The 12188-nt window shown below is 37.4% G+C and overlaps 1 protein-coding gene across 3 annotated transcripts in view; it reads right to left on the minus strand.

Annotated features, from left to right (window-relative positions):
• Positions 1 to 276: 276 nt before the first annotated feature.
• BMAL2 (basic helix-loop-helix ARNT like 2) overlaps positions 277 to 12188 on the minus strand; it is a 52949-nt gene continuing 41037 nt past the window's right edge. For 2 of the 3 annotated variants that reach the window (XM_081128128.1, XM_081128129.1), the window contains exons 8-15: positions 9626 to 9860; positions 9034 to 9140; positions 8727 to 8877; positions 7723 to 7781; positions 6910 to 7018; positions 2632 to 2710; positions 1975 to 2080; positions 277 to 1307 (exon numbers count right to left, since the gene is read on the minus strand). In XM_081128128.1, coding sequence (XP_080984254.1) covers positions 1171 to 1307; positions 1975 to 2080; positions 2632 to 2710; positions 6910 to 7018; positions 7723 to 7781; positions 8727 to 8877; positions 9034 to 9140; positions 9626 to 9860 — 983 coding nt within the window. In that variant the 3' untranslated portion in view covers positions 277 to 1170. Of the gene's footprint in view, positions 1308 to 1974; positions 2081 to 2619; positions 2711 to 6909; positions 7019 to 7722; positions 7782 to 8726; positions 8878 to 9033; positions 9141 to 9625; positions 9861 to 12188 lie in introns of all 3 variants that reach the window. The other variant, XM_081128127.1, reaches the window with a different exon arrangement.

The raw sequence follows: 12188 nt of genomic DNA on the forward strand, positions 1-12188 counted from the left end.
CAATTTGAGCCACCTCTGGATTAATTACTGGTTTAAAAAATGCTCTCCAAATTTTTAATTATAGCTAAAAAATTAGTTTTTAAATTCTTTCTCATTGCCTCATGTTTTTAATGGAGTTGCCATGTACGTAACTGCCTTTGATTATGTGCAGTAGTAACTGTAATTGCCTAATAATCTAAAAGGCGATGACTAGTTCTTGGGTCAGTTCATTAATCATTTAACCAGTGAGCCCACTGCCCTCCCAAATGTGTAAAAAGAAACTGGTTTAAACACATTAAACACTTAAAAAATATATGAATTTAATTATGTCTTTACACAAAACATTTAATCTGCCTGGGCCTGTTTCTTCCTCTAAGATAATCAGTTACTACATACCATTTCAACATAAAAAACCTGTCCTATCTGTAATGAAAATCTTGAGTGTTACATTAAGATTAAATATGCAAAAATTAATCACCAATATCTAGGGCCCAAAATCTTTCCTTTTCTGTAATCAAAGGTGAAAGTCTCTCAACTTTTCTTTTTCTGAGTTTTAAATAAAAATCATCTCATTTAACATCCCTCTCCAAGTGCTCAACTGGGCATAAATGTCCTGGCTTCAGGCTTGCCCAAGTCTACAAAGACCACACACAGTATTCATTGTGATCAGGACTCTAAATTGCACTGTCATTAAATGTTTAAGTATTCACCGTTTTCTTAAAAAATACATAAGCCCTATCCTCAATTAATATACAAAAAATGGAAATGTTCCAAATTACACAAATCTACTATTATAAGTCAATTAAATGACTCTTAGACCAAAGAAAACAGCCAACAATATTAAATTTCCCTAACTAAAAAAAAAAAAAAAAACTGCATCAAAAAAATAAAAACAAAACCCAAACAAGATGTATGTGATACTCTTGGTTAGAAACATTTTAGCAAAAAAAATAGCAGCTAGTGGGTTTAAAGCCAGTTCGCTGAGTAAAGGGGTCTGTGGAAAACTCTGAGCAGTTCCATTTAAAGGAAAACATCACATTTCCGCAGACCCCATGAAAGGAGGTGCAAATCTATAAAAATTGGTAGACCCTTCATAAGATAAACAGTATCAATACAGTACAGAAGAATATACAGTTTTTGTAAAGGAAATCCTGAAAAGCATTTCTCCTGTTTGGAGTGAAAAATGAAATGCTAAAGTGTCCAGTGGATGTCGCTAAAGTCCTCGGGGTCTCCCAGGCCCCCCTCTGCTTCTAAGTAATTCATGAAGGCAGCTATGGCTGTGTCGTCATTGTCACACAGGGCATCAAAATCCAGCTGGGCACCACCACCTAGAGAAACAAAATGCAGGCCCGTGTAAGTACATTTGAAGGTTAAAAATTATGATCAAAAAGGCAAAGCACAGCTAGAATACCACACAAAACATTTTTTAGGGCAAACTATAGGTCTTAAATTGCAGAAGCCAGATAAATTTTTAAATGGGTCACCTATTTTTATAAAAGTCTGCTGTCAGATCAATGGCACTTACCCACCTGATATACATAAGTGAGCTAGTCTATGAGGAATCGAACCATGACCTCTTGGTGCCTGGGTCCGCGCTCAACCACTGAGCCACCCCCGCTGGGTAAGTAGCATTTATTTTAAAATCAAGAGTGTGGCCCTAGCCGGTTTGGCTCAGAGGTTAGAGAGTTGGCCTGCGGCCTGAAGGGTCTGGGTTCGATTCCGGCCAGGGACACGTACCTCGGTTGCAGGCTCCATCCCTGGCCCAGGTTGGGGAGGCAACCAATCGATGTCTCTCTCTCACATCGATGTTTCTCTCTTTCTCTTTGAGGATTAAAAAAAAAAGTGAGAGTATGATTATTGCATTTAGGATTTTGAATGGAAAAAATCTTAGTTTTAAACTTGTTTGTGCTCTAGAAATCTCTTACGCCTGATAACATAGTGATGAAGGGTTTTCTGGAAAAAGAAAACGGCGGGCAGCTGCCAAAGACGACTTACCCAGGAGTGGTTCATGGCTGTGGGGAGCCACAGTGCTGCGGTTCTGCCTTGTTGCTTCTAGTTCCTCTATCTCAGGACTTAGCAGAATCAACTCCTTATTTGACATCTGAAAAGACAGAATAATACACAGCAAGGTTCCTACTAGAATGAAATACTTCTTCGCAGTTATCGGCTCCGGGCCTACTGGCGGCACCACCCGCCACCGCGAATACGCAGCTCGAACTTACTGAGCGCTCTGGGCTCCAGCGCTCCCCATGCCCCGTCTCCTTTCATTTTCAAATGTTGTGAGGTAGCTGTTTCACAGGCCAGGAATCTGGCTCCAGCACTTCACTCTTCTTTTTTTTTTAAAATTTAACTTTATTGTTAAAAGTATGACAGATGTCCCCTTCCCCCCACTGGCCCTCCTCACCCTCCCCAGGCCTTCCCCGAGCTACTGTCCGAGTCCATGCGTTCGGCGGATATGCATGTAAGTTCTTTGGTTAATCAACTTGACTCTTAACCACTATTCCTATTGCCTATTAAACCACAGATTAGCTAGAAAAGGGTTCATTTATTGTTTTTGATAGGATGGCTTCTATTCTCAGGAGAAATAATCAACAAAGAGCAAATTTTATGTTCATTTATTTCATCATTATTACCACTTACGTTTGTACTTACATTCCTGCAGTTTACAGTGTGAATATCTTTCATTAAATCTGTTGGACTTGAATCGCCTAGGGATGCCGAAGACTGTAACCTTTAAAAAGTGACACATAAAACACCTTCTCTACTTATATATTTTTAGAAGGAAATTTTCTCCTCTGAATATATCATAATCCGATAAAAATACAGTGAAGAAACATGAGACTGAACATCACGACCGTTTTCACAACAGACCAACTTGTTCGGTGCCAGACTTGTTTTTGACTATGGAGAGCTGAAAAACACTCCTCAGTAAACAGAAAAATAAAATCTGAGGTAAAAGCCGGTAAGTAAATCATGTTACTTATACTACAGCGTGTGGGGAAGTAATAGAATAATATAACACTTAATTTAAAAAAGGCATTCACATCAAGAATCAGTTCCTTATCAAGATACCAAACAGCAGAACTGAAAGTAAAGAAAGATTTCGTAACTTTCTGTGATCTTTAAGTAGAAAATGTGTCACATTTTTACCGTAATATGGTCATCTGTGGGGAAAAAAATCAATGAGACACATAATGACATAAACATAATCATACACACTGATCACTAATCCCTTCATGAGACAAATATGTAAAACTGACAGTACCATATAACATATTAAATGTTCAATTATGTGAAACACATAATGGCATAAACATAACTTTATGTCTTTATGTATTCCCAAATTGGCAGCTGACAAGAAATTATAGAGGGAGAAATTAATACAGAAATGGAATGAATTAGGTCGGAAAACAGAAGAAAAGATGAGTGGACTGTCTTGGGGATTTTTCACAGGACACTCAATGTAAAGACCTTGGCTGGCTCCTCATTCTGTGCTTCATGGCTTAAGATCACCACCTGCTCACCTGGCTTTGGCTTAAAGATGAAGATGACCCCTTCCCTTATTCCAGATTCATCTTCTGAAACATGACTTTCTTCATGCTAGTCCCCGGGCAGGAATCTGCTATTTAAGTCCCTCCCCTACCTGACTTCACCTTAAACTCCCCACTGCTCTCAGCAACCCAGCTCCTCTCTCAGTCAAGTCTTATTCTCTGAAATCGCTGAGCTTTCTCCCACCCACCCCCCCACCCACCCCCACACACACACTGCTGAAGTGCTTCCCCACTGCCTCCTGGCCATGCTAATGGTGCCCAACTGCCAATGTCTGGCTTAATTTCCACCCCCCTTAAAATGCCCCTCCAGCATATATGGTCAAGTGATTTTCAACAAGGGTGCCAAGACCATTCAACGGGGGAAAGAACAGTCTTTTGAACAAACAGTGCTGGGAAAACTGGATATCCACATGCAGAAGAAGGAAGTTGGGCTATTATCTTACACCACATACAAAAATTAACTCAAAGTGGATCAAAGACCTTAAACTATAAAACTCCTAGCAGAAAATATAGAGAAAAGGCTTCCTCATGACACTGGATTTGGCAAAGATTTCTTGGATGTGCTACCAAAAGTGCACATAACAAAAGAAGAGATATAGTCAAAATTTATCAAAATTGAAAACTTATGTGCATCAAAGGACACTATCAACAGAGTGAAAAGGGAACCCGGAGACTGGGAAAAAAATACTTACAAATCACACCTGATAAGGGGCTAATACCCAGAATGAAGAACAACACAACAATAACAAATAAATAAATAACCTGACTGGAAAATGGGCAAAGGACCTAAATTGACATTTCTCAAAAAAAAAAGATAACACAAATGGCCAATAAGCACATAAAAAGATTCATAACAACACTGATCATTACCACAAACCAAAACTATAATGAGATACCACTTCACACCCATTAGGATGACTATTATCAAAAAACAGAAAATAAGCATTGGTGAGAAATTGGAGACCCTTGTGCACTGCTGGAGAATGTACAATGGTGAAACTGCTGTGGAAAACATAATAGCAGTTCCTCAAAAACTTAAATAGAATTACCGTATGATCTAGCAATTCCGCTTCTAGGTGTACACCCAAGAACTGAAAGCAGGGACAAGGCTTCTCTCTGTGCACCCACATTCACAGCATCATCATTCACAACAGCCCCAAGGTGGAAGCAACCCAGGTACCCATCAAGACATGGCACACATGTTACTAGTGATTTTTTTCAATTTAAATTATTTTTAATTAAAAAAATTAAAAATTCAAACTGTACAAAAAGAAAAATAAGCAAAACTTTCTTCTCTTTTCTACATCTTCTATCCCTCAAAACCTAGTCCTAATACGGGAGGTAACAGATTCTGAACTGTCTGAACAAATTACTCGTATTGTTATATATCATCTAGTTATAAGTTCCATCTCTACAATTTCAAAATCCAAAACACCTTGAAAACTGTAAAGTTACTCAGAATTCATTTAGCAACAAAATCTGAATTGATCTGAACTCAGCAAAATCTGACCTGACTGGTGTGAGGCTAATTTTTTTTTAATTCCACTCTGTCTTACTCACTACAAGTATTTACAAAACCTCATTACAAAAATATATTTTTAAGCTTTACTGTGGAAAACTTCAAACAGATATAAAAGTATGATGAGATCGGATACACCCACCAAACAGCTTCAGTCATTATCCTTCCCCAATCCTGTTTAATATATACCCCAAACCCCTGCCTCCCCTGTCCTCCCAGACACTTTACCATTTAACCTGTAAATACGTCATTGCAGAAATAATGATTTAATTGATTATGGGGTGCTGCCTATGATGTTCTCTGGGGGTATTACACATACCTCTTTAAAAACTGAATTCCAAAATACTCTTCTTCTAAACTCTAAAGAAATTCTGAGTTCAAAACCTATCTTGTCCCAAGAGTTTTAGATGGGCAATTATGGGCCTGTATACACACACACACACACACACACACACACACACACTCTCTCTCACATGTCACACATCTTTCTTTTTCCTTATACAAGTGGGTTATTATACATACTATTCTTTTGTTCTGTTCCTGTTCTTTTTTTCTGTTAACCACATATTTTAAACATTTTTCCATATTAGCATAGAGCTAGCTAAGTTTTAACTGTTGTGGAGTACTCCATTGTATGGATGTGCTGTAACAAGTTATGGCAATGATGAATATTTATATATTTAAAGCACTATTGTAAAAACTGGATAGGTATAGTCACGTTGCCTTCCATAGCAGTTGAAATAATTTTTATTCCCACAAACAGTTTGAGTGACTGTTTTCTCACACTCTTACCAATACTGATTACCAAACTTTCAAGTCTTTGACAACCTTCTAAATGAAAACGGGTATTTCATTTAGTTTGTATATGTTTTTAACTGTGAATGGGCTTGAGCAATTTTTAGTTTCTTGGCCATTTGTATTTTTTTCTATTCATGTCCACTGTCCAAGATTTTTATTAAACTATTTAAAAAAATTGGCTACTAACTTTATAAACTACATATAAAGTTTAATACTGATTAAGGTTAATATATAAACTTATATAGTTAATTATATGTAGAGTTTAATAACTTTTTTCTTAATGAATTCTGGATGTTGTGTGCTTGTGTGACTTTCCAAATTAAGATTATAAAAATTTATACCTGTGCTTGAAATATGTTTATAGGTTTACTTTTGAACTCTGACTTATTTGGAATTTATTTTAGGATAAAGAATAAAGGTGGAGGTCTAGCTTTATTTTTCCCCCAAATGGTTTGAGTTATTATATAATGCTCTTAACAGTTTAATCTATTTCCCCTTACTGATTTAAAATACCACTTTTACCATATAATAAATTTCCACATGCATTTGAGTCTTTTCCTAAAATCTATTTTTTCATTAATCTATTTGTGCATTGTACTGAAATGTTTTAGTGACTGTAGCTTTATAATATATCTGATAGTTTTAGTTTCGATCTATTACTTTTGTGTTTTTTATAATTTTCCTGGATATCCTAATATGGTTACTATCATTTGTTGGATTCTAAAAAACATTTTGACTGGATTCACATTTAATTCATACATTAGGTCAAGGAACACTGACATCCTTATAATACTGAGTCTTCCCATTAAAAAACAACTTATATCTGGAAAGTTATTCAAGTCAAATGCATTTTAAAGTTTTTTTCATTTAGATCTAGATACTTCTTGTAAAACTTACATCTGAATACCTTTTATCTTTTTTGTTGCTACCGTAAAAGTGATCTTCGCTTCTTTTATACTGTTGAACTGGTTACTGTTTGCATATAGAAGATGTACTGATTTCTGAATATTGGTTTTGTAAGTATAATTTTTCTTGTAATATTTGCAAAAAGTAAAATATTACCTTTGCAAGTCCAGGGCTTCATTTGCAATATCTGTCCCGATACTACCAGCACCGAGCACTGTCCCAGTGCACAGTCCAGGCACACTGACACAAGGCTGCCTACAGGATTCTAAACGACAGCAAAAGGAAAAATTCAACGGAGGACTTTTAAAAAGTAGATAACTTTGGTTGATATCTTTCTTTCAAATATTTCTATCTTTAAAAGAAACAGACTAGCCACATCCTAAAATGTTAGAGACATTCATGCTTGCATTACCAACATAATTCATGATGGTTTAAGGTGTTTATTCAAGATTGTATATGAAGCAAAGGTGTAGAAAGTCACTGAGGGCACAATCATGACCTGTAACTCTTGAGTACAGACAGTTCCTTCCCACTTTAATATTGATTCTAAAGCCACAGCAATAGTTAGTATTTCCTAATATTTTTATTTATGCACGTGATACATTATGTAACTCCTGTGGTGAAAAACCAACACAGACAAGCAAAAACTCCCCATTAGTGCTTTTTATTAATGTGTCCAACAGATACCCTATTGGGTGCCGTGAAGTACAAGGAATAGACGACGGAGAAAACACCGTTCCTACTCTTAAAGACCTCACAGCCTGTGGCCAGCCTGCTGAGCGCACAACGAACGCAACACGTCAGACTGTAAGAGGCGGGACCCACGCACTGCGGCATTCCGAGGATAACTCAACCCACAGAAGTCTTTTCAACTTCACCTTGAAATTTTTACCTCTCCAAGACAGAAAAAGATGGCACCAGTAATGAGAGTCTTAGTAATTAGTTTCTATCGTCTAAAACTAAGCTCACCTTCAAATGATCGAGAGCTGCAAGGAAATAACGACGCTTCTCCAGTCTCACTGTGTCCCCTAGAATTTAGAAACACCAGAAGTGACTTTTTTTTTAAGGTGAAGGAAACTGTTAAAGTAACTATATTAAGCTCTTTGTATTTAATGCGTTATTTCTTGACCCATTTGTTTTATAGACGCATATTGTTAATATCACCACCAGAGATCAAGGTACTAATGTGCCAAGTACCAAATGCCCTGTGACCCTGTAAAGTAGGCGCTGTCGTAGCTACAAACTCTCAGTTCACACACTAACGATCAGAAGGCAAGGGTTACTGGGACGGTCACCGGATGCTGCTGGAGGTACTAAGCTCTCGGAGCTTTTTTTAAAAGCTTAATACTGTAGATAAGGAAATAGGTTTGATGAAACATTGTAGCAATTTCACTCACTCACACACACACACACACACACAAAACCCTTACAGAAAAAGGACAATATTTAGAACAGGGCCATGCTAGCATATTGAGCAAACGAGGAAAAGCTGGCTCTTCCTTCAGGCTGACAGCCATAGACCAGACTGGCAAGCAGCCCTCGGGCTGGACTTCTGTGCATCCCGCCACCCAGTGCCCCTGCACAATCCCTGTGGTGCCCAGGCCTAGGAGATGGGCATGCAATATGATGTGGGCGACAGAACAATCTCTTACAACGCTGTACGGTTTAAAGCCGCATCCCCATCACTTAGTGATGGGGTAAGACAAAGCCATGGAGGCTAGGAAGGAAAGGCTTGAATAAATACCTTTACTGTCATATTTTATACTAAGCAAATATATCTAAAAAGGGTGATCTTTCAGCTTAATTCTGAGAACTAATGCCAATGGACAGTGAAAGAATTACTCAAAGTATATCTCAAGTTGTAACATAAAGCCAGAAGGTCATACAGTGTTAATGGGTAAGATGAGAAGAGGGAAGCAAAGATATTCATTTGAAATTAATAAAAGGTCTTACCAACATAAAAAATTACTTACAAAACTAAAGTGTTGACAGACACAATATATTCCAGTTCTTTGGTCCAAGGATTTGTGAAACTAAACCACTGGCTTTTTAAAGTTACAAAAGAGCCATCTTTTGCTCTGAATTTGTATGAATCTGTAAATATTTTCTCTTTACTCTGTAGAACTTAACAAGAAAAGATAGTAATCAGCATAACGGTCTACCACTATATAAATCAAACTTTTGAGGGTTAATTCAAGTTTTAGATTTCACAGGAATGAGAGATTAAAAGCTGAAGCTGCAATTAGAAAGTACCAAAACCTTACCCCACTCAATGCATACCTGCTTTGTGCTTCTTACTCAAATTACTATGGTCATCTTGATGAAAGTATTCATAACAAGAAGTTCCCAAAAGTTCCTGAGGCAGATATCCTAAAATTGCTGTTGCTCTGGTTTTAAAATAAATAAAAAAAAAAAAAGAAACTTGAGAATTGGTGAACAAACTCCCCTCTAGAATACTGCAGGTCCATACGTGGTCAGGATAGAGGAGAAGTGGACTGGGGGCTGAGTACCCCAGTCGCATCACTGGGCTCCCTTTGGCTCCCTAGACCCAGACTAGAGCTGCAGAACAGAATGGACACCCAGGCCCAAGGCTACTGCAGAGGACACCACCCAGTCTAGAGTGTGCTTTTCCTACCATTCACCAACAAAACTGTGGCCAAAGACCATGCCGTTTCTACACCACTGGCTAAGAAATATTCCACACTTACATTTTGGCTTGAACAAATTTACTGATATATCCATATTGTTATTTCACTTAAATTTTATCTCCTGTTCTGAAGCCTTAAGAGAAAAAGTCCAACAGTACTAAGCCACATTTTAATAGCCTTAAATATCCCATTGAACTGTAATCCTTAAGGCACATAAATGTTACCTTTGGTCCACGTAGACAATTTTTCCATTCATTGCAAAACGGGTTATAAATTCAGTTGGTTTCACTTTAACCTCTCCACTGTTCTGTGGGACAATATGTGGATGTAATCTCCCAATGGCAACGAGGCAGGTGAAATTATTGTCTTTCTTACTGTCCCTTTCTTCTATCCCAACAGTATCTGTAGGCCAGCTTCTCAGGTAACCAGTGCAGTGGACAGTACAGAATTTTCTAGGATCTAATTCCAAAGTTTTTTAAAAAGAGCATTTGTCAATTACATCTCAATAAAACTGGAAAAGCAGATAAACTAGCATTTAAATCATGAATAAATTCTTAAATTTCTTACATTGACATTTATATTAATTATAATTGTGCTATGAAATATTCTTTAAAGATGCTACAATATGAAAGGGGAGTAGTATTCCATTGAAAAGAAATCATCACTTGTGTTTAACAACTTTATTCTTAATGGGTTATTTTTCTCAGGAACTAAACTATATGTACTATATCAAAAAGTAAGCAGACTGCTTTAATTTAGGTTTAAATAGGTTTATAAGTCTTTATTTCTAAGTCAATTTTTAAAAGTACAGTAATTTATATCTGTTAGAAAGTTAAACTTCATGCTCTCTTGCTCTTAGCCACAAAGATATTGTTTTCAGCTTATTAAAATTTTGATGTAATTCCTATTCCTAAGTTTAAAGGATAATTACGCATACATTCTTAAATTTCTTATGTTAGCACTTATAAAGGTTACAACAGATTCTAGAAAAAATTTAGAGAACATTTGGAGAAATTTATAATAAAAGGTATAATAAAAATAAAATTTGACTCAAATTTCATTTTCAGAAAAAAAATCCTAAGCAATTAACTCATAGAAAAAAGCTTGTCAAACAGGTCCAACCAGAAAAATACAAAATGGAAAATAATCCATGTGCTCAGATATCAGGAACTGCTTAAGAAAACAATGAAATGCAACACAGGCATAAAAGACAGGAGTATACAGATTATGGCAATTCACAAAAAAAGTGAATTAAAGGTTAAAAATAAGAAGGGGCTGGTAAAAATTACTTCAACAGGTTGTGATAACTCAGAAAAGACCAGAACAGTCACTGTTTTCATTTGGCACTTTGTTATAAGACTATTACAATTCTTAAAAAAAAATTTTTTAAATAGAAGATATGGGCTGTCTTACAAAATAGCAACTAATAGTAATAGCAAAGATTACAGAACACTTTATGTGCTATCCTCTGTTTTAAGTGTTTTCAATGTATAATTTACTTAATCTTAATAGTCCTGTGAGGTACTGTAATATTATCCTCGTTGTGGTAGGAAACTGAGAGTTAACACCAAGGTCACGGTAGGGAAGTGTGGAGCCAAGGTTTACGCGCAGACAGGCTGGCTGCAGAGCTCCCTTTCCGAGCCACTGATGCCCTGCTACTGGATGACAGTGAGCGCCCTGTCACAGGTGTCCACACAGGAGCTGCCTGGATAGTGGAGGGGGAGGGGTACAGAAAGGTATTCCAGGGAGAGGGAACAGCCACTGCAAATTGAGAGTCGAGACAGTAGCAGTCAGATGTGGCTGAAGCGCAGTCTGCGACGGGGAAATGGAGATAAAGCAGGCAACGGAGTTTGACTCCCGTAAGCTGTGCATAGGGCTGTGCGCTCAACACCCAGCACATATGACCCCCTCCATGGTCCACACACACCTTAAATCACAAGTCCTTCTCTCTTCCAACCCCAAACCAAGTTTATCACGTATTCCTCATCCTGTTTAATGTCACTATAACCAACCCAGGTAAGCAGGCTGTCTCCAAAGGCCAGAGAAAGAGGTCCAGCAGAGAATCACAGCTGTCAGGCAGTGGGAACCACACGGTATGCCCTTGAAGGGGTAGGTGCTGAGAGGATGTGTCATGTGGCACTGACAGGTCTGCCACACCTGCACAAGAGGCCAAAGGAGTCTGGGTGCGTTACTGTATTACTGATAATCTCACCGAGATAAACTTAAGAAATATCTAAGAGGTTTGGAAGCAGTCACCCATCCTTCATCAGGCTTTGATTTCACAAGTTGAGATACATGAGAAATCTTATCCCTATCTTAGAAGCTTTTTGAAAGTCTGAATCTATGACATTACTTTTAGAATCAGGGTAAAAATTATGTTTTTAGTGTCAATCTTGCTTATTTTTAAAAACTTTTATTATAGAAAACCTCAAATGTACACAAAATCAGAGAGCATAGTATAGCTGACCCTTGAACAATGTGGTGGGGGTGGGGGGTTAGAGACACTGATCCCCCAGCAGTCGAAAATCTATGTATACTTCTGACTCCCCCAAAACTTTACTAATAGCCTATTGTTGACCAGAAGCCTTACCAATGACAAGTCAATTAACACATATTCTGTACATTATATGTGTTATATACTGCACACCTGTAAGAAAACTAAAGAAAATCATGAGAAAATACATTTACTGTATTTACTGAAAAAAATCTGCATGTACACGCAGTTCAAACCCATGTTGTTGTGACTCCTGGCTAATTTTGGAAATTGCTTTTCCATAAATCTTAAAC

This window comes from Miniopterus schreibersii (assembly GCF_964146895.1).
Source record: "Miniopterus schreibersii genome assembly, chromosome: 2".
NCBI lineage: Eukaryota > Metazoa > Chordata > Mammalia > Chiroptera > Miniopteridae > Miniopterus > Miniopterus schreibersii.